General features: G+C 43.7%; 1 protein-coding gene across 1 annotated transcript; it reads right to left on the reverse strand.

Moving 5' to 3' along the window:
• Nucleotides 1-1796: 1796 nt before the first annotated feature.
• Nucleotides 1797-23052, reverse strand: LOC148183283 (SET-binding protein-like). The gene is given in 4 exon segments (XM_088061380.1): nucleotides 1797-1846; nucleotides 1978-4746; nucleotides 4749-5418; nucleotides 22828-23052. Coding segments are annotated over 4 exon segments (3714 nt in total).
• Between the last annotated feature and the right edge of the window lie 271 nt (nucleotides 23053-23323).

Here is a 23323-nt window from a genome sequence, read left to right on the forward strand (position 1 = left end):
AATCGGGATGACAGTTTATGTTGTATGTTATCTTGTCTTCATAAAAGTAGAGAATGAGTCACATCCAAAACCTGGTTTGTGCAAAAAGAGAAAGGGGGAATTGTTGCTATATTTTATATATTAGTAAAGGCCTGTCTGCACAAACCAGTCTTTGAAATAAGTTGTGATATTAAAGGCTAAAGTCCTTGAAACCTTCCTGCAGAAGAGAGAGTAAAGCAAAACAATATCCTTGTGTACAGGAGAAAAAATGTAAACCTATGCGTATTAGCCAGTGGTAACTTGCTTAGCCCGCGGACCCTGTAAAACCCTATGCAAGTGTGCTAAAGATAGAAATAAAGGGCGTTCACGTTTACTTCTGTGAAGGGTTGTGAATATCTGGCGGTCTCTCAATACCTCATATATGTGGAATGTTACCTTCTTCCCCTTATGTCTTCCTTCCCAGTTTTCCTTATTGGCTGTGTGAATCTAACCCTTTCCCTTCCCCCTGCCTTCAAAAAGGAGCGTTTTATCAATTTTCTTTCTCTTTTCCCCATATGATCCCTGGAATAAAGCTGCAATACCATCTCAGGAAGGGAGAGAGCGTCGCTTTAGTAGCTCTGTTCCATGCTATAATATCTTCCCTGCCTCCCTGGCTACTGCAGGGCGGACGGTGGTAATAGAGAAGCAGGGAACATATAGAAAATACAGCAGGGCAAATTTGGGAGAGCTCTCATTTTAGACTGTTTTCTTTGTTGTAGTCCAGATACTGGTCTTGGTGAAGGAAATGAAAATATCTAGGTGGCTTAAGCCTGAGCAGTCTTTGGAATTCAGTTACAAGTAAAAAAACCAAACTTTGGAGCCTTACTTTGGTGGGTTAGGCAAATTCTCATCTGATTCTCTTTTCATGTTGGAGGCAATGAATTATGTTTTTTTTCAAGCTCTTTTTTTTGCACATCACAATGTCATCCACCACTGGTTGGTTCAGTAAAGCTTACCCTTTTCCATAACCTAGTGTGAAATCTGCTTTGTGATAAATACCTGATGGTGCAGGATCTCTGGGCTTGCTTCCAAGCTAAATTCATTTATATTGCAGCAAAACACCTGCCTCTGTCATCACAAAAACAGCTCCCTTTTGTAAAGTATAATTCAGTCTCTCAGACAAGATTCAGATTCCTTTTTTGCTGCTCTGCAGGAGACAAACAGATGTCCCTAGCATCTGAAAGGAGTTTCTTCCTTCTTCATCTACCAAGCTTATTTATCCAAGTCTTGAGACCTAAAACTCTTCAGAGTCAGTTGGTAAGGGTTTATTGCTTTTATTACACCAGTCCCTTCCCATAGCCACTCAGTGCTCAGGATAATTACTTTACATGACACCTACCAACTGGAAGTGACAGATTTACACTGGTATTGTACCCAGGATCTCCATATATTCAGCACAGCCAGCACCACGATGCATCCCTCTGGATCAGCAGTACACCACAGCAGTCATGGGACACACACCCAGCTCCACAACTTCCCATGCATCTGGTCCTTCTCATCAACACATGGCTTTTGTATGCTTTGTGAACCAGAGGAGAGATTCTTCACTCTGTACTGTGGCTCTTCTCCCAAAGGCCGGGCAACGACTACCACCCCAGGAGAGTAGACACCAATAAGAGGGATACCTACCCAGCCAACAGGTATTATAATTGATGCTGTTTCAGAATCTAATGATGAGATTTTTTGAGGAAGCTCAACAAGCTATGAGAGATAGGTGAAGGCAGGACAAATAATCCAAAAAATATTGTGCAACAACTAAGACTTTTAAAGGTTTGGGCTTAAGGCATGCACAACTTTCTTGTTGATCTCCCCAGAGTCTGGATGCAGACTGGCAATCAATTAGAAAAAAACAGAGAAGTTATTGACTCATAAATATATTTGGTGTAAATGGCAAGTCCCTCTTTGTTTGGCATTAAAATTTAAATGCAGTAATGTAAAATAGAATAAAGTAGAGTTTACCTGAAGAAGCTGAAGAATGATAAGTACTTCTGTTCGTCCTATTTGTCCTGAAGGGCTCTATGTCCTTTCCCCTGTAAGTTCCAAACCCTTCAAAGCTTCTTCTTTTATTCCCACTTGCATCATTGTCCTGCTTCTCACTTGAAGAATTCATTTCACCAAACATGTCCAGGGACTCTGACCTTCCATTACTCTCAGTATTACAAGAGTATCTCCTTGTGCAAGAGTCAACAGGATCATTGCTTAAGTCACTATTGTCTTTACTCTGTGTCCACTGCTGGGCATCAGAAAGTGATAATATAGACAATGAATCTGCTTCAAAGTTACTCTTTGAGCCTTTGTGTCTGGTTTCACAATGCTGGTGCTTCTGCTTCTCCTTGTGTTTTCTTTTCTCGTTGAGCAAGGAGAAGTCTTTATCTGAGTTGCTTAGCCTTTCATTAACTGCATGGCTGGAGAAGCCAGTGGACTTGCTAGCAAAGAGACCACTCAGATCTTCATGTGTCCCCAATATTTGCTCATCCTTATCCTTGTGCTTATGTTTGTGTTACCTTTTGTGAAGTCGGCCACTTGAAAGGTTTGTTCCTCCAAACTTTGGGGGAGCCAAAGAGGACTGCATGTCTCCAAGGCCCATTCCCATAGGGGCCTGTAGGTGCACTCCATGTTTTGCTTTATGTTTGGCAGTGGTGGACATCTTCATATGAGAGCTTGCATGGAATTGGGGTGGGGGCACAATAGGTCTCATAAATGGGGAAGCCACTCCAAGTGTGTGAGACAAGTACAAAGGAGCTGGATACTGACCATAGTAACCAAGATTCATCATAGGCATTGATGTGTAAGGCATTCCATAGGGTGCATAGTAACTCCCACTGGGAATAGGGTAACCAAACCCTTGTAAAAAAGGCACCTTTGTCATGGTGTCATTGGTTTTGGTAGGTCTACCACTCTTCTTCTTAGACTTTATATCAGAGGTCCTGCAAAGATAGAACAATGGGTCATACTGGATATATGGCACAGGGTAGTAGTGATCAAAATTAATCCTAAAGATGCTGGGATGTGGATTTTCATGATAAAATGTATAACTTTTATGGGAAATCCTGAACACTTGAAACTTATTGATGAGTTCCTCAAGGTCTGCCAGAACCTGGAAGTCATCTCGGTTCTGCAGGCTTTTCCTTTTCCTCTTGTGCTTTGGCTTTTTAATACCATCATCAAAGAGAAAGCTATCCACAATGAGATGTTTCTGCCGGTGACCATGCTTGTTCTTTATGTTGGTGTCAGATGGGATAGCCTCTGGATTGTCCAGGGTGCAGAAATCAAACGAGTATCTCTGGCAGGATTCTGAGCTTTTCTCTCCTTGGTCAGAGGTACTGTTGTTGTCTGTACCTATCCCACTGTCACTTGGTATGGTTTCCTCACTGTGAGACTCGCTCACCGGCGACAGCGTGACTTCTTTCAGAGAACCTATTTCACAGAGGTGAGAAGGTGAATTAGCCATTGTCTGGGGTGGAGACAGCTTCCAAGTTTTACTGTGCATTCCTTTCTGGATTTTTGTAGGAAGAGCACTGATAAGTTGAAGATTTGGCATGGTTTTTAACTCTGAAAAATTAGTTTCAGTGCTTGCAGGGCTGAGGTTGTCGTTAATCCCCACTAACTGTGTTGAAAGCGGATGAATAGCTGCTGGTGATGATGCCACAAGTGACTGCAGATTGGAAGGCACTGCTGGGGTTTCTGGCTGGCTGGAAACAGGCCTTGAGTGCTTGATGGCTGTCCTAGGTTTCTCTGGATGAGGCTGCAGCTCTGCCCTTGGCTTTCTGCCCCGTTTTTTACCAATGCAGATAGTCCCCCTCTTGCTGACATTGATCTGCTTCCCTAGTCTAGCATCAATGGTGGTTGGCCCAGCACTAAACAGGGTCTGGAGTTTTGCTTTCAGAGATATGCTGCTGGAGCAGGAGGACAAGATCTGATTGAGAATGGTTTTCCTCTTGAGGGTTTTCATTTTATTAATAGTCTTAATGGTCTTCTTATCTAAGACCCCAAGCTTTGTGACACTTTTGTGAAACTTGAGTTCACTGATGGACTTGTCCTCTTCTGGAACTATCTGGGCCAACTTGGGCAGATTCCTTCTCCTCTTCTTTGTTCCTGGAAATTCGTGATTGATTGGACTCACTGGGCTGGTAGAGGTTCCCTCATGAATGGTTTCAACAGTGAGCAAAGGCTGTTTCTTTGGTCGCCCTCTTTTTTTCTTGACAGGTGTGATCACAGTAAGACTGTCTGTATTGGTATAAAGAGGGCTGGATGGTGTGATGGGATAGGCTGAAGGAGGGTCCACCATCAGCTTCTCAGGTGTTGTCATGGAGGTCTCCTGAAGGATAGATTTAGGTTGGCTACAGGTCCATTGCCACTTAGCTGCATGTTTGGGGTGTTGGACTTCAGCTAATTTGCTGGCTGTGGGAAGATCAGTGGGTATGAGAGTGGATGTCACAGATATCAATTTTCTGAGTCTGGTGGCACGGTTGGGGGAGGCTTTGTCAGTGAACACAAAATTATCAATAGCTAGTAAGGGAGACTCTTCTTCAATCACTTTTCCTGTCTTTGTGGCTCGAAGATCTTTTTTACTCCCCTTTGGCTGAGAGCTAGTCCTGTTTGCCACTTCACTGCTCATAGCAAGACCAGAAGGCAGACTTTTCTCCTGGACAGTTTTCTCTATGAAAGATTTTGTGGAGTGCCTTTTTTTCCTTTTGTGGCCAGATGTATCTGTTGTTGGAGACTTATTGGGATAGTAATTCGTATGCGACTGGTGTCACTTTCACAACTGCTATCAGAAATGGGATTCTGATTTGAGGGTGATATATCCAACACACTGTCCATTGAATAAGACTCTTTTTTTCCTTCCATGCTGTCATGTGCTTTCTGAGTGCTCTTTACACATTTGATGTCTGTGGTTTGGATGGCTTGACTTAGCAAGTTGTTTTTGCAGGACTTCTTTGTACTCCTCATGGGCTGATTGGGGGCTTCCAGCTGCACACCTCCCTCTTGATCTCCAGGAAGCAAAAGCCCATTGCACTCGGAGGCACTGCTCAACTGGGCAGCCCTACTGATGCTGTTGGGTGATGGGACTGCACTGCAAGTGGCAAGCTCTTTACTACTGGCTGACAGCTGCCCCCACGTGCTACTGGAGCACGACATTTTTTCCTGGGATTTGCTGAAGGAAACTCCTGACTCCAAAGTGGAGACCTTGGTGGCACTGACTGCTTCTCTACTGGGTTCTGTGTTAACAAAGCAACTTTGAGAAGTGGATCCAGTATCAGAGCTTGCTGACCAGTCAAGATGGTGCTGGTTGCTACTTTTTTGCTGGTGCTTTGATTTTAAGGTGTCACTGGTGAAGTCTTGTTGGAGACCTGGATCATAGTGCAAAGAAGAATGTTTTTGTGGTCTGTCATAAACCTGGAAGGTAGCAGAAATAAACAGAAAAAAAAAAATTAGTTTAGCAGTCCATTCATTACCCCTAGTTGCAGATCTTTATTTTGTACAGTGAATGACAGCTCTTCTTAACCAATGTTCTTGTAAGGGTTAGAAACTTTTATAGAGTCTTATATTTGAGCCAAATTTGCATTTAGATTCATGCACTGTAAACAAGTTTTGTTTGGTTTTCCCACTCTAAAAAAAATGGAAATATTTCTATAAATACAAAATTGCTAAGGAAATATATTCTACTGTTTTTTAATTTAAAGCACAACTAAAATCACAGAATCAATTAGGTTGGAAAAGACCTCTGAAGTCATTGAGTCCAACCTATGACCAAACACCATCATCTCAACTAGACCATGGCACTAGGTGCCACATCCAGTCTGTCCTTAAATACCTCCAGGGCTGGTGTCCTGGGTTGATTATGATGTTAAATTGTATCCCCATTCATCCACCTAACCCAGACACGGGTTTTGTATTCTTAAAATTTCATCTAAGAGTAAAAGTGAGTGGAAAAGAAGCATTGAGTCTGTTATCAGAGACTGTACTTGCTCCCCCCGCATCGGGAGTTTTGACTACAGCACAGACAGACAACAAGAGACAGATCGCCTTGGCTTTCCAGCTAGCCAGAGCAGAGAGGTCTTCCTGGACTGTTTTCTTTCCCTTTTTTGAAACGAATTGAACCTGCTCTGGACTGGGGACTCGGGGGAGCACGGGGAGATTGCACCCGTGGACTACCGTGAGCCCAGCCTGGCCAGTGGCATTTTCCAGCGCCAGAGGGACTGATAACAGAGCAAACATCCACAGGAAAGAGACCCTCTGAAGTTTGTCATCTCTTCGGAACGGTGAGAGGTTTTGTAATTTGATATCGTTGATTCTTGTGCTGGGTAGTGCTGTGCCTGTGAAATAAACAGGTTTTTTCCACTTCTCTCAGAGAAATCTCTTCCCAAACCTGTTGGGGGGTGGGAGAAAGGAGCCACCTGGGTTTGCTTCCCGGGGGGGGGGGGGGGGGGCACTGGAGATTTTCTCCCAAATTTACCCTAAACCAGGACAAATACAGCTGGTGACTCCACCACTTCCCCGCACAGCCCATTCTAATATCTAATCACCCTTTCAGTGATGAAATTCTTCCTAATGTCCAACCTAAATCTTCCCTGGTGCAACTTGAGGCTATCTCCATTCATCCTGTCCCTGGTTGGTTGGGAGAAGAGGCTGATCTTCACCTGTCTACAACCTTCTTTCAAGTAATTGTACAGAGCACAAATATTCCCTTTCAATGGATGAATGGTGCAACTCAGCCTCCTGGTGAGAATTCCTTTTTCCTAAAACATCATCCTTCACAGAACCTGAGGTTCAACAACAGCAATTAAGTTCATTTTTGTAAACAAGAAGAATGCAAAATTATCTCTGAAGCTGCTAACAAACAAGAGGAAAACCCATAGGTCTACTTCCCTAAGAAGCTGGAATCTGCAAAGATTTACTTGCCTAAATTTCCCCACAAACTTAGTGCTTAAAATCATATGCAGAGCATTGAGTGTGTGAGGCACACTTGTCAGGTTCGAGATTTGCTTTACTCTCTTTCCATTTTAAAAATCTGCTATTTGCAATGTTGGTGAGAGGTGTTTTCAATATGATTTCGAATCTGACAGGAGCTCTTCAAGCCACAGAGGTTTATGGCAAGGGCAGATTTATGTTGAAGACTGTTTGTAGAAGGACATTCCCTGCCAAAGGAGGGCTTGCTTATCTGTTCTGCCTATCATCTGGCTCGATAGCTCAGGATATCTTCCCCCTCACATGAATCTGCTAATTGGTGAGATAACCCAAGCCAGATATCTGTCTGGTAGTCAGTTGTTTCTGGTGCCATGTAGCTGGTAGTCCCAGCTGACAATAAACATCTTACCTTGAGACCAGATTGAAGGGAGATAAGCCTGGAATTTCTGACTGAAAGACACTTCACTTTACAAACTCTAAAAGCTACACAAAACTTTCACAAAGCAGAAGTCTTCTGCACATTCCCTGGAAAAGTGTAGGGCTTTCCTCTCAAGCTGAGATGCTACTTCATGGTTACTCTTGTGGAAGTTGAGTGAAAAGACTCTATGTGTACTCCATCATCAATTTGGTGGCAAGTTACATTGACTCCTAATCTATACTATTTCTTTGCTAGCTATAATATAGATACTTTAATGTTGTACACTGTTTTATGTAAATCTACTTGTAGTTCTTTGTTTTAAGCAGTGTAGTAACTCTGTTTAAAGTATTTTGTCTGTTAATCTCCTCGCTGTACAATAAATAACTCATTTTATAATACAACAGATTTGCCATTTTTAAGAACTTGTGAGACAGGGCGGTTTAGGTGTGGGTCACCTGAATTTAAGCTGCTACCAAAAATCTGAACCGAAGGCAGGGCTTGTCTAACACTTTCATTCAATTCATAACACTGTTGCAGAGCAAAAAAAAAAAGTTTCCTTTTTTTTCTTGCTGGATCTCCTTCAGCTGAAGAAATTATGTTTGCTACAGCTGTAACTTTTTGAGAAGTCCCTTAAAGCGGAAACAATTTTTTTCTTTTGCTTTTGTTAACTGACCTTTTCTAGTAATTTGTTTCCTTCTGTTACATTTAGGAGCTTTTTTTGTAAAGCTCTGGATCAAACTGTACAATTGATTTTGTACAGCTAGTACTGCAGACAACTGTTCTAAGCAAACTGTAATGACACCGTTCTGAAGGCAAAATAAATTATGGGAGACTTATATGTGTAACCAAGAAAAGAGTAGAAAACAACTGCTAAGTGTCTTGTATTTATGCAAACACCCTGTTACAATTAAGTTTCTACCAGTAGTGCTACATTAGATACCTGTTCAGGGTATTTGCAGTAGAAGTTTTAGGGCGAGGAGGCTGTCAACATAAGATTATTTTGACCTGGGAAATTAGATGTCCCCAGTTCTGAGCAACTTCAGAGGGATTTGAAAAGGGCTAAACACTCCCAAGCCCATGGTGCATTATCTAGTGACCACTATGCATACATGTTATTGGCAGATTGATGTTGAGATATCCTTCATGTTGTGAATTGATGTTGTAAATATTGGCTTTTCACAAGTATTAGGATAAATGTTATATGCTATATGCTTTCGCTATATTCTTTTCTCTCTTAGCAAGTTATAGGCTTAGATAGGAATTCTGAATGGTAAGGATATGTTTCATCCGGACAAGGCAAGATAACTCTAACAGGCAAGACAATAGGAGGACCAAGCTGTTTCCAACAGAAGGACAGTGGAAAACAGGCTGTTATCAGCAGCAGGAAATGGAGAGCAAACTGTTATCAAAAAACCCGTACCAGGACGTTGGCAGGGGGGAAAGATATGAAGCCCAGCTGCCCTCAAAGGAAGGATGAGGGGCCCGGACTGTTATCAACACTGACCATTTGCAGAAGAAAGGAAACCAAACTCACAATAATGCTGACCAGCTAGAATAATGATGACCAGCAAAAAAAATGCTGACCAGCAGAAAACAAAACTGTACAAGAGCATGTTCTAAGAAGGCGGAACCAAGGAGGGGACATGCTTTGAATATGCATTAAACCCTCACAGCAGGATGGGATAAAAAGTGTATTCCCAAGATACCAGGTGTGCTCTTGGCAGCGTGCCAAGGCACCTGTCCATAATTCTTTGCTTTATTTTATGTCTCTTATTGTCTTTATTAAACCTTTTTAAAATTTTACAGGAGTGAACTATGTTTTTCACAATAATTTGGGGGTCTCGTCCCAGATGAAGCACCTCGCCCCGGCAGAACCAGGAGATCCCAAGCGGGGGAAGGCGCCTCCCTGCCAGCTTTGGTAATCCACTTTGGCTCTTCTGGTGTCATCGGTGGTAACAGGGCAACACCCGGAGGACAAGAGAGAGACAAGTAAAGCAAAGAAAAATAAAAAAATAAAGAAATAAAGCGCTCCTTCAAAACCCCATAATCTTTCGGGACCTGAACAGGAATTGGTAAGTACTGATCAGGGGGGTGGAAACGGGGGGATGAATGTGTGTGAATGAGACGCAAGCTGGTTACCCCAGACCTGCGGAGCGAGAGCGGAGTCCATACTACGTCAGTTCTTATCTTTCGCGAGAAAATAGGCCGGGAATTGGACGAAGCGAAAGAAAAAGGAGTGAAAGAATCCCCCCGGGGTTACTGGGACTGGGGTCTCAGGGAGGGGTTGGACCCCTGGAAGGGAAGGAGCCGGGAGTTCTCCTAATTTCAGTGTACTAGGAGACGGGACAAAAAAGGGGGTAAAAAAATAATAAATCCCCGGGAATATTGCCAGGTTGAGGGTGCAAACCACGGGAAGTGTGGGATACAATACCCAAGAAAATCTGGGGGTTGGCCAGCTACATTAAAGGTACCTTATTATTGTATTGTCTTGGTGTGAGTGAAAATGAGTGAGAAAAACCTGTTAAAGAAATGAGAATGAGCGTGTGAATGAGAGATCGTGTATAACTGTATCTTGAGGGGGGAAGGTGGACTGTAACAAGAACATTGAAAGAGGGATTTGGAGTTTGTTAGTTTTTTGTTGGTGGTGCTATGAAGGGTGATTAGTGTTTTAAAGAAGTGAACTCATGTTTTTTAAAGGAGTTAAAATAGGTATTTTAAAGAAGTGAACTGGTGTTTTAAAGGAGTGGAATTAGTATTCTAAAATAGTACAATTGGTGTTCTAAAACAGTGGTGCTTAAAGGAGTAGGTTGAAACAGAGAACACTTGGAAAAATGGGACAGAGAACCAGTAAGCTGGCCTTAAGAGAAAAAAAAATTAATAAAATACCAGAGGATATACCTCAAGATAGTCCCCTCGGGGTCAAACTAGCGAATTGGGATACAGATCCCAATACAAAGGAGAAAGACAAAGTAAAAATGATCCAATTTTGCATGAAGGAGTGGGTAAAAAAAGAAATTAGACCTGATCATGTTTACTGGCCAAAATGCGGGTCCTCTGAGGCTTGGATCTGTCAGGCTCTGAATATATTTGTGAATTCAAAAGAGCCATATAATCCAGAAAAGAGAGAATATGCCTCTTGCTGGATAGGAAACACAGGACCTCTGGGAGCCAGAGTTTTTAAAGTATCTAAAACCCCAGAGGTTGAGCAAACAGAAAATAAAAAAAATGGGGCCCTCTGGATGCTTTACCTCCGCCACTGGCACAGGGAGCCCTCCTGCTCCAGCCAGCCACAGAAGTTCCCCAGCCTCCGGGAATTCCTCCGCATCCAATGGCGCTGGGAATCCTCCCACCCCCGCTGATGCTAGGAATTCCACCTGTCTCGAGAACTCCTGCCAACCCATTCGAACCGGGGAGAGCGCTGGGTGCCCCGACTCTGGCTTCTGCTCCACCCGCCCTGGTGGCCCCGGCTTCACTGCCGGGCTTCAGTATCCCTGCCCTGGCAGCCCCGGCTTCACTGCCAGACTTCAGCAGCCCTGCTCAGGCGGCCCTGGCTTCACTGCCAGGCCCCGCCCTCACTCCTTCTGCACTAGGGATCCCAGCTTCCCTGCCGAACTCTGTTTCTGCCTCTTTCCTTTGGAGGGTTCAGCGCCTGCCGCCCAGATAACATCTCTTCTTAATGAAGGGACACCATATCAGAACACAAGGGGAGCAACTAAAGCTCAAAAGCAGCCTGATAATCTCTCTGTTACCAACACTAATACAAAACAAGGGAAGGGGGGTGTAAAAACAGATAGACAAAGAGAGTGGAACCAAGAAATCAATTTATTCCCACTACAAGAAGTACCTATGGGAGGAGTCCAGGGGGGAATAGGATTTGTGAATGTTCCTTTGACTTCTACAGAAGTTAGGAATTTCAAAAAGGAGATTAAAGGGCTATTAGAAGACCCTATAAGTACGGCTGACCAATTGGATCAATTCCTAGGGCCCAATATTTTCACTTGGGAAGAAATGCAATCAATAATGAAAATAATATTTTCCCAAGAGGAAAGAGACATGATTAGAACTGAGGGGATAAAAATATGGGAAAGAGAAAACCAACAAGGCCCACCGGGAGAACAGAAATTGCCAACTGCACCTCCTAATTGGAACCAGAATGATGAAGCTGGGAGGGGAAGTATGAATGAGTATCGTAATTTGATAATCAAAGGGATAAAGGAGGGAGCGCCCCGAGAGCAAAATGTTAGAAAAGCCTTTGAGGGACAACAGGGAAAAGAGGAAACTCCAACTGAATGGCTGGAAAGGCTCCGAAAAAATATGAAACAATACTCTGAAATAGAACCTGAGTCCCTAGCAGGACAAGCCCTGCTAAGGGCCAATTTTGTCACGCGGGCATGGCCAGACATTAGGAAAAAACTAGAAAAATTGGAGGACTGGCACGATAAACACTTAAATGACTTATTAAGAGAAGCTCAAAGGGTTTATGTAAGGAGAGATGAAGAAAAGGCTACAGTGGAAGCAAAAATCATGATAGCCACTATGAGGGAAAGCACCTTCCAGAAAAATCTGAATCAAAAACCCTCAGGAATTGCTCCTAAACACTCAAGGGTTAGAAGGGGAGAAAGGTCCTTTTCAGGTACTGCTGACAACGGAGGCTGCAATCCGGACCAGGGAGCGAGGTTGGATCCACGCCAGTAGAATCAAGGGACCTGTGAAAAGACCTGAGGAGTGGAATATAACTTCTGAACCGGGTGATACCAAATTGACTCTAAAGCGGGGGCTGGGTGGTAATGAACTGGGACAATCCACAGGATCCAAGGGATGAGCAAAGAATCACGCCTAATTGGGAAGTGAGACCAAGCCTGTATCAGTGGTTTCAAGTCCTGCCTGGACAAGTTCTGAGACACCTTCGATATCCACCTTGGGGAGGAATATTCCCACTCCAAACAGAAGGATCGGGGCTGTTTCGGTCGGGAAATCCTCATATTTTTGCTTTGGCCTGTGATCTGTATAAAGAAGGGTGAGAATGACAACTTCCATCAGTGCCACACCATATACCTTGTATAAATCGTCCCAATACGGGACATGCTAGCTGGGTTAAATATAAGTGTTTAATTTGTAGGAAAAATTGGTATTGCAGCTCGCACAATCGGCGTTCTTGTTGTAGGGAGTGTCGAGCACATAATAGATCCTCTATCCAAACAGAATTGCAGGCAACTGAAATAATTACTCTGCTCTGTGGATGGAAATTACTGGTGCCTGTTGAGTGGGAAATACCTGAGGAACGGTGGGATACTACTGTTAAAAAGTGTCAAAAGAGATTTGCTTGGAAATTACAAAAGAGGAAGTGACAAGGAAATAGGGGGCAAGATTAGATTGGCCACTACAACTCGCCACCAAGAAGAATATAAAACACCTGCTGTGAGCTGCAACCTCATAGGCAGGATGGGTGGGGGTGTAAGCCATACTGGACCCCTATTATTCCTTCTTCTGTCACTTATCCTTTTCCCTTTTGGGACACCAGCAAAGCCATATTACAAATTCTCTTGAAAACTACATGGAAAGACGCCGGGGTTTCTTTCTTATTACCCACAGCAATATCAATAGTCACTGCTATAACCCATCCAAGTTAAGTACCTGTATACATAAAAGGGAAAAATATTGGATCACAGAAAACTTACGAGTCAGTGGTACTAGATTGGGAAGCACTTGCCCAAAAGGGGAAAAATGGATTTGCTTCACGGGGGCGGTCAAGGGAAAGACCCAAGTTTTGATAAAAGAGCAAGTGATAAGAAAAAAGATAAAACCAACACAGCAACCTAAACCTACCTTAACCTCACGTCAGGACCTGTATGCAAGGCTCAAACAGCAATTAAAAGGGGAAATGGATATCTCAAGACTAGGGAAAAACCTGTTTGTGGATTTAGGGGAGAGGATAAGTAAAGAACTTAACATAACGAACTGTTGGGTCTGTGGAGGAGCCTTGATGACGGAGGAATGGCCATGGAAAGGTAGTAGCATAGGCCCGGTGGAACTCCTTAAGTGGAACTGGACCAATATAAGAGGGGGGATTCGACCAGAAGGATGGATTCTAAGTTCAACAGTGATAAGGGAAGAATGTTTATGGCAGACTGGTAAGAAATTTCTTAAAGAAATAGGAAATACTCCCTGTAAAAGGTATAAGGTTAGCAATGGAACTTCTACATGGTGGATCCCAGAGGAACCAACTCTGTATTGGACCAAAGGAAAAGTAAAAGAAAAGAATTGTGTGTATGATAATCGAACCAGACTCTCCAGATGTAATGGTAAAGGGAAAAATCCTTACTCTGGAATCCCAGAAATATCTAAATTTTGGGAAAATATAAATCAACAGAAAAATGACTATTGGAAGGCACCAGATGACTTATTTTGGATATGTGGGAAAAGGGCATACCAAAGTTCCCTTCACAATGGAAAGGGAGTTGTACTCTGGGAATCATTCAACCAGGATTCTTCCTTTTGCCAGGACCAGATGGAGATCAATTGGGAGTGCCGGTTTATGAGGACCTAAAAAGAAATAAAAGGGAATTGTTTGGAGGACCTCAAAAATGGGGAGATGAGGAATGGCCCCCTGAACGCATACTAGAAACATATGGGCCAGCTACTTGGGCACGAGATGGAAGTTTGGGATATTGAACCCCAATTTACATGCTAAATCGCATTATAAGACTCCAAGCTGTAGTAGAAATCATAACCAATGAAACAGCTGGGGCTATGGAATTAATAGTCAGTCAGCAACGCCAAGCCAGAGCTGCAATATATCAGAATAGACTGGCTTTGGACTATCTATTGGCTGAAGAGGGGGGTGTTTGCGGAAAATTTAATACATCAGATTGTTGTTTGCAAATTGATGGCAATGGAAATGCCATTCTAGATATCGCCAAAAACATCAGAAAAATAGCCCATGTGCCAGTCCAAAAATGGGAGTCAATGATGACCACTAATTGGTGGAATAACCTGTTGGGGACAGAATGGTGGAAGAAGCTAGGTTTCTTCCTCCTATGTGCTACAGCTGGTTTAATGTTCCTTCCTTGTCTAATCCCCTGTTTCATTCAACTAATCACCAAAGTAGTGCAAGGCATGCAAATAGTAGCGATGCCTACAGACCCAAAATTGGCTACATCTGGGATGGCACAAAAAATCATGGTATTAAGAAAACAAAATAATGTGAAAGATCCTTTGGAAGAAGCTAAATTGATTTGTGAAAAAAAATGAACAAGTGCTAGAAGCTAGAAAACAAGAATTATTGCTCAAGCCAAATGATTTATAAAAAAGATAAAAGGAGGGATTGTTGCGAATTGATGTTGTAAATATTGGCTTTTCACAAGTATTAGGATAAATGTTATATGCTATATGCTTTCGCTATATTCTTTTCTCTCTTAGCAAGTTATAGGCTTAGATAGGAATTCTGAATGGTAAGGATATGTTTCATCCGGACAAGGCAACTCCAACAGGCAAGACAATAGGAGGACCAAGCTGTTTCCAACAGAAGGACAGTGGAAAACAGGCTGTTATCAGCAGCAGGAAATAGAGAGCAAACTGTTATCAAAAAACCGGTACCAGGACGTTGGCAGGGGGGAAAGATATGAAGCCCAGCTGCCCTCAAAGGAAGGATGAGGGGCCCGGACTGCTATCAACACTGACCATTTGCAGAAGAAAGGAAACCAAACTCACAATAATGCTGACCAGCTAGAATAATGATGACCAGCAAAAAAAATGCTGACCAGCAGAAAACAAAACTGTACAAGAGCATGTTCTAAGAAGGCGGAACCAAGGAGGGGACATGCTTTGAATATGCATTAAACCTTCACAGCAGGATGGGATAAAAAGGGTATTCCCAAGATACCAGGTGTGCTCTTGGCAGCGTGCCAAGGCACCTGTCCATAACTCTTTGCTTTATTTTATGTCTCCTATTGTCTTTATTAAACCTTTTTAAAATTTTACAGGAGTGAACTATGTTTTTCACATTCATGAGCATATAAAAATGGGCATGTGACTTTTCTTGTTATTCGCAATAATGATTAAGGTGTTCTGGTCCATCAATCTGAGGAATAATCAGGGATTCTAAAATCCTGTGAATAGTTCAGCTGTTGTGCACATGGACCTGCCGTGCTGAGGGAAAACAGATTTCCAGGAATTGTGGAGTGAAAAAATGAAAGCATGCAGCTGCAGTGAAGCTGCAGATGTTGTGGGCAAGTGACACATGGTTTCTCAAGCCTGAGAAAAAAGCCAAAAGCATAAACAGCCCTCAGGCAATGAAGCACCTGTTGTTCCTCTTCCTTTTAGCAACCTCCTGTGTGTGAGCCACACAGACCATAGTGGCCATGATGCCCTCTTTCAGAAAATGGAGCCCATCTTTGCCCTTGTCCTTGGGATGAGGCATGGGAGGGTTCAAAACGAAACCAGCAGCACTGGCACTGCAGTTTGATAGCTTGTTCTTATTTTATTTTTTTTAAACTGACTGCAAAGCTCCTGAGCTTCCTTTTGCCTCAGCCATTTGGGGCTTTTCCTGCCCCCTGACCACTAGGCTGTGTGCTATCATCTGGGCATGAGGAGATGAGTGGGAGGTGACTGTTCCCTGGTATGGTCCCAGGGGGATGGAGGTGGGTGCTGTCCACCCAAGCCTCATGTGAAGCATCATCTTCCCAAGGTACCATGATTTGTGGAATGGAAAAGCTCTGGAAATTCTAGGCTGAGGCCTCTCATGGCCCCTAGGACCCACACCAAGACAGGTCCAGGCTGTTTCTACACAGATCCTGGCCTTACAGCTGCAGTTAAAGGAACTCTTTACACTCATACTATTTCCATAATGCTGAGGCATGAAAATAAATTATCTGAAAAATTTAATTTGGAAGAGAGAAAAAAAAGAAAAAAAACAAAAACAAGAGAGTTATAGCAGTTTGGGAAAACACACCCTGGCAACACCCCAGTCCCTTTAAGTCCACCACACACACAGAGATCTAAAGTTTAAAGGGAGCAATAATCTCTGATCTATATTTTAAGGCAGTTAATAAGGGCTCAGAATGGAGAGGCCAGCTATAGATCAGTGATGGATGCTGATACATCACTTGGCTCTTCCAGCCTCATTTCCTCAGCCTGCACATTATAAAATGATGATGTAACTTCCAACACATCCCTAATGATAGCCCTGTCATTACTCCAGCAGCATGGGCTACTACCACATCAGTCTTAAAATTCCTAAAAAATATATGCCTATGTCATCAAAGGTGCTGACTCTGGAGACATTCAATCACACTGATAAGTACTACGATTTCAACAGGCCTTCAAAAAATGACCAGTCTGCAGGATCAGGGAGCTCCCATTTCCAAAGCAGGATGTCAGAACTATATATCTGCCCAAGCTCATAACAGTCCACTTTGTTTCCTCATGCAACTTCTTCCAGCATAACATTTACTATTTGCTCTACCTTGCTAAACACATCTATATCACTGCAAAATAATTTGTCTGCAGCACAGCAACCAAAGATCGTTTGGCTGTAGCAGGTTGGGTTTCACTGGCTGTAATGGATATGCAAGCACTGTTTTCCAAAAAGAACTACTAAATCCGTTGAAAGTAATGCAGACAAGTGTATTTTATTCCTCGTGTATCCACCTGGCTTGCTACCTGATCCCATTGGTCCTAATGTTTAGGCTTCAATTTTCCCTGCTGGGTGAGCATCACCCTGAGAAGCCAACAAGCCCCAGGTTAACTAAGCTAAGCTTCTGCTGAACTAGTAGAAGATGCCAGAGTTTCCAGTAGAGTGAGAGCAAACAGGACTCTTCAAAAACTTGTGTCTTGATGCCTTTCACACAAATTCATTATTTTATTTATTAATGAGTGTGCAATATACTCCAGCCCCATAGGTCTGAATGTCAAGGCCAACAAGAAGGGCTTTTTCAAATACATCAGCAACAAAAGGAAAACAAAGGATAATGTGGGGCCATTACTAAATGGAGGTATGACCCTGGTAACAGAGGATGCAGAGAAGGCAGAGATATTAAATGCCTTCTTTCCATTGGTCTTCACTGACAAGTCCAGCCCTCAGTGATCTCTGACCCAGGAAACCAGGGTAAAGGAAAGGTGGAAGGAAGAATTTCCCTTGGTCAACGATGATTGGGTTAGAGAACACCTAGGCAAACTTGACATCCACAAGTTCATGGGCCCCAGAGGGATGCATTCATGAGTGCTGAGAGAGCTGGTGAAATGCCAGCCCAGTCTTCCAAAAGGAGGAGCCAGGGAAGTACCAGCCAGTCAGCCTCACCTCAAACCCTGGAAAGGTGATGGAGCACCTCATTCTGGAGGCCATCCCTACCCACATAGATTACAAAGTGATGAGGAGTAATCAGCATGGAATCACTAAAGATAAATCATGCTTGACCAACCTGATTGCCTTTTACAATGAAACAACTACTTGGATGGATGAGGAGAGAGCAGTGGATATTGTCTACCTCAACTTCAGCAAGACTTCTGACACTGCCTCTCACAACATCCTCGTAGGCAAACTCAGGAAGTGTGGGTTGAACAAGTGTGATGCCTTTTCCTCGTCTTAAAAAAATTGAGAACCAGACACAGTTAAGGGATGTGATGGTTTGGCATTTAAGAAAAGGAAAAAAAAAAAAAAAGTAGAAAACATGGAAGTGAAGCCTTCGAGAGAGACTGCTGGGAGTTCTTTTCTCGGCCTGAGACCTGGCCAATAGCTGGCCATTTCTGAGAACTGACAGCAGTTTTGGACCACTAAAAAGTAAGATCACTTTTGTGAATACCACATTTTAAACCTAAACCCAGGAACTTCTGTCTCTCTGTTTCCGGCTGTGAAAGGTAACAGAACTCCGGCTAGACCCCACCCCCCCGTGGCCTTGTCCGGCGTGGGGAGAGGGGCCTGAGCTGGACTCCAGCAGATCCTGGGAGGGGGGACGGAGACTGTGAAGTGGCAAGAGCCCCTTCCCAGAGAGGCTGAGCCCCTCGGGAAGCCCTCTGAGCCCTGTACAGGGGCGCTGCTGGGCCAGGCCGGTCCCTGGCTTGGTTGAAATTTCTGCCGCTGCTGAGTTTCACCACAGACTGCGGAGTCAAGGGAGGGGAAGCCATCGGCCTGTGGCATGCTGCCTCTGAGTGCTAGCCTGGCTGCTGAAATGCTGTCCACTTTCTCCCAGCACAGCCACCAAAAAATCTTACATCGCAAACAGCCCCAACCGCTCACGTGACCATTCACAAGACCTGGGCAAGATTTTAACTCTTTCACTACCCAGATGAGACCTTCAGATTTAATCCTTTCTCCAGAGAGAAAGAATGCGAAAGTGATTAACATGTAAAGAGACAACATAAATCATCAAAGTTGGTGAAAGAAAGAATCAAGCTCCAGATGGGAAGAGAATAAGGAGATGCTTTAATATGCTGAAATATTCTTTTGTTAAGGCCATGGAGATAGACAATAATGTTCTGAAAAGCTTTAATTCATGAAAGCTTGTTTTGGGGGGAATGAAGTATTTCAAAGTGTAGATCTAAGCAAAGGTAATTCATTGATGAAGCTGAGCAGATAATGAAGTAGTTGTGATCCCATGAGATGCTGGAACAGAGAAAGAGAAGTGAGAGTTGATGGAGACACTTGGACCCCAGGCAAAAAAAAAAAAAAGAAAAAACCTCTGTTCCCAGAGATGATCACAGAGACAGATGAAGAGAAGCTTTGCCTTTGAATAACTCATCCTTAAAATGACACCCCTTGAGTTCATGGCCCATGAACACACCTCAGAGTGGTGTGAAATGGGAGGAAGGCCTGATGGCAGTTTTCCAGGCGGCTGGCATCAGGGGAAAGAAAATCCATGAGAAAACTATTTTCTTGTGGAGAGCTCCCCATGGAATGACAAAAGAAGACTCCTGTCTTTACAAAGACTGATGAAAAGACTATTGTATTGTTGGTACTGTTTTAACCACCAGGTTTTGTCTCTATGTTGTCAGTTAGACAAGGGAATGGTTGAGTAGTGGGGAGAAAGGGTTTCTGGAGGTTTTATTCTAGTTTCTTATTCTTGTAGTTTTGTTAATAAACTTTCTTTATTCCTTTTAAGTTTTAAACCTGTTTTGCCCTTCTCCTAATCCGTATCTCACAGCAAGAAATAAGTAAGTTTTCTGGTGTTTTTTGTTTTTTTTTTTTTTTTTAGCTAGTGCTTTAAAACTACCACAAGGGATAAAAGTGTTTTTGCCTTTGTATTTGATAAGGATCCTTATGGTGCACCACTTCACCAAGGTAGATCAAGTATACAATTTATAGACCTTGCAAATTAGCATGTCTAAAAAAGATGCCCCAATGAGATGAATGTTGCAGTCCACAACTCCAGGATCTCGTCCAGAGAAGCAGCAGGATTCTGGGGACAAGCATGAAACACCAACCGAGACTGGCTCCCGTTCATGAAACCATTTATTCAACATGGGAACAAACTCAAGTCCAGAACAGAGAGCTCAGAACAGCAGGGGTTTTTGAGGGACAGAACCCCCGAGGGTTTCCACCTTTGAGAGTGGAGTTCAGGGTCAGGGACCAGTAGAAGCACACCAAGGGAGAACCCCCCAGGGACTCAAACCCAATCAGAACACCTGGGCCGCCCTTCTCAAGGGGTTTGGGGTGGGACAATGTTAACTCTTTGTCTCCCTGAGGCACACTGCCACAGATGAATAATGTGATATCCCCCCATCCTGAGGAATTCCCCCCTGGATTGGTCAAATCTTGGTTTAGAAGATCTGTTCTAGAGGAAGCCTTGGTTTCTCAAGATAGCGTAGGGCTTTCTGGCCTCCAACTGAGAGGCCTCTAGGATGTTTGGTCTCCTGGACTAACAGAATACTAGGACTATGCTAAGTTATCAGACTTAAGGAATTAAAAGTATGCATGCTAAGAATACTGAAAATACATAAAAGATATATAAAAGGTATATAAAATAAAAGGAAAAAAATAATGTGGGCATCAAGTGGACAGTGTATTGGGTTTGCATGGCCTGGTTTTGGTAGCAGGGGTGCTACAGGGGTGACTTCCAAGAGAAGCTGCTAGAAGCTTCTTCCATGTCTGGCATAGCCAATTCCTGACAGCTCCAAAGATGGGTGTGCCACTGGTCAAGGCTGGGCCAATTAGAAATGGTGGAATGCTGTTGGGGAGGGTGAAACAGGGAAACCTTATGAATGTGATTGTTTGGCAGAAGATTCTAAAAATATGAAGGCTAGAATTGAATTAGCAATGAAAGCCTGCTTTGAGTTATAGGATTCTGAGTACTGTTTACTCTGTAACTAAAGAACAATAGTCTAGCCAGCTAAAGGAGAATCCCTGTTGATAAAACAATGTCTTTCTGCTGATAGAAAGCCCAAAGGTCAAGAAGCAAGGAAAGAACTTGTAAAGCTTTGTAGAATCTAAAATGCAACACTGTATGTTAATATAGGGACGCGCATAGGTTGGATGTAAATTCTTTAGTGGGTGTGTCTCATAGTGATTTGTTACTGGGAATTAGAATATTCACTATAGAAAAAGATATATTGGACTGTAACAAGAACTTCGCGCTCTTAGCTCTTAACTTTTCTCTCCTACCTCTGAACACCTCTCCCTTACCTTTTACCCCTCTACCCCTCTCCCCTACTCTTAACTCTCAGCCCCCTCTCCCTGCTCTTACCCCTCTCACTAGTCTTCCCTGCTCTCTCCCTCTCGTTTTTCCCTCTGTTGCTCTTACTCCCTCCCTCCCCTTTTCCAACCTCTCCTCCCCTGCCCTGCCCGCTCTCTCCCTCCTCCCCCTGACCACGTGGACGCCGAGGCTGGTGGTGGACACGGGTCTCCCCTCTTTTTACCCTTATAATAAATTGCTTATACTTGAACAGCTTGATCCTGGAGAAGTCTCTCACCGCGAGCGAGCATTTTTACACACCAATAGAATGCCTCTGTGATATCATATTTAAAAGGAAAGAAAAAAAGGTATTGCGCAGTTTTAATTGCAGACAGAGAAAAGTGTGGTAAGAATATGTGAGAGGAACAACTCTACAGAGTATAAGGTTAGTGGAGAAGGAGGGGGAGGAGGTGCTCCAGGCACCAGAGCTGGGATTCCTCTGCAGCCCATGGTGAAGACTGTAGTGAAGACCATGGTGAAGCAGCTGTGCCCCTGCAGCCCATGGAAATCCACGGGGATGCAGAGATCCACCTGCAGCTCATGGAGGAGCCCCAGACTGGAGCAGGTGGATGCCTGAGTGTATGCTGTGATCCCAAGGGGGAGGCCCATAGAGAGAAGAGCCCTTGATGGAGCAGCCTGTCCTTGAAGGACTGGACCCCATGGAAGAGTGGCCCATGCTGCAGCAGTTTGGAGAGGACTGTCAATTGTGAGATGGACTCACTTTGGAGAAGTTTGTGGAGAGCTGTCTCAGATGGGAGGGAACTCACAATGCAGCAGGAAAACAACTCCTGTCCGTGAGCAAAAGGGAGGAACCACCAGTGATGAACTGAACAGAACACCCAATTCCTGCCTCCTTAAGCTGTTGGGGTCAGAGATAAAGCTGAGAAGGAGGGGAGGGAAAAGTGTTTTTAAGATTTATTTTACTTCTCATTATCCTGATCTGATTTTGTTAGTAATAAATTCAGTTAATATCTCTAACTTGAGTCTGTTTTTCCCATGATGGTATTTGGTGAGTGATCTCTCCTGGTCCTTTGTCTCAACCCATGAACCCTTCATTATATTTTCTCTCCCCTGTCCAGCTGTGGAGGGGAGTGAGAGAGCAGCTTTGGTGGGCATCTGGCATCCGGCCAGCATCAACCCACTACAGACAGTGATGTGGATTGAGAACTGTCTGAACAGCAGATTCCAGAGGGTTGTAATCAGTGGCATAAGGTCTAGTTGGAAGCTTGTCTCTAGTGGTATCCCCCAAGGTTCAGTACTGAGCCCATTACTGTTTAACTTGTTCACCAATTACTTGGATGAAGGGTAGATGCCTCCTCAGCAAGTTTACTGATGACACAAAGATGAGAAGAGTGGCTGATACCCCAGAGTGCTGTGCAGCCCTTCAGAAGAACCTCAACAGGTTGGAGAGAAGGGCAGAGAAGAACCTTCTGAAATTCAAGAAAGGTAAATGGAGGGTTCTGCACCTGGGGAAGAATTACCCCAGGTACCAGCACAGGCTGGTGTTGATATATTTTATATATTAGTAAAGGCCTGTATGCACAAACCAGCCTTTGAAATAAGTCGTGATATTAAAGGCTAAAGTCCTTGAAACCTTCATGCAGAAGAGAGAGTAAAGCAAAACAATATCCTTGTGTGTAGGAGAAAAAATGTAAACTCTGTGTGTTAGCCAATAGTGCTTACTCTGCCTGCAGACCCTGTAAAACCCTATAAAAGGTGTGTTAAAGATAGAAATAAACGGCGTTCACGATTACTTCTGTGAAGACTGGTGAATAGCTGATCTGAGTGCAGATAGATGCTGCCTTGGATCAGTACCAGATAGGCGGCTCGCGAATCAACGGGGGTGAGTCGCTGGGGGAGTCCGAAGGCAGGGGCGTTGTAGAAGGCTTGCAACCTTCCCCCCTGCCGCAGGCCGTTACCATGGATGTGGAATTTGCTGTGGCGGATAAACTGCTTCCCTGCATCCTCGTTAAACGAGGCAGAGCAGCCAGGGAAAAGGACCAGAATATACTCATTATATGGGCTAATTATCACAGGCATTTAGTAGTGTTCCCACTGCTCTTTGCAGGGAAAGAACGGACTGATATATCTGTTCTGATATGGGAAACGGCAATCACGGATAAGAGCAAGGACACTGTGTCTCTCGATCGAACTTGGCAGATTGTAATTAATACCTTAAAAACCAGAAAAGCAAGATATGCTGAGGCTGTGAGCCCCGTAATTCTACCTGCGTCACAGCGGCAGATGCCTTTACCTCCCACTGCTGGGCAAGCACTCCTATCTATGCTGCCCTTGGAGAGAGGGAGAGAGA

This window comes from Pseudopodoces humilis, chromosome 12 (genome assembly GCF_049639895.1).
Source record: "Pseudopodoces humilis isolate 2021_Gansu_Grassland_sample_001 chromosome 12, ASM4963989v1, whole genome shotgun sequence".
Lineage (NCBI taxonomy): Eukaryota > Metazoa > Chordata > Aves > Passeriformes > Paridae > Pseudopodoces > Pseudopodoces humilis.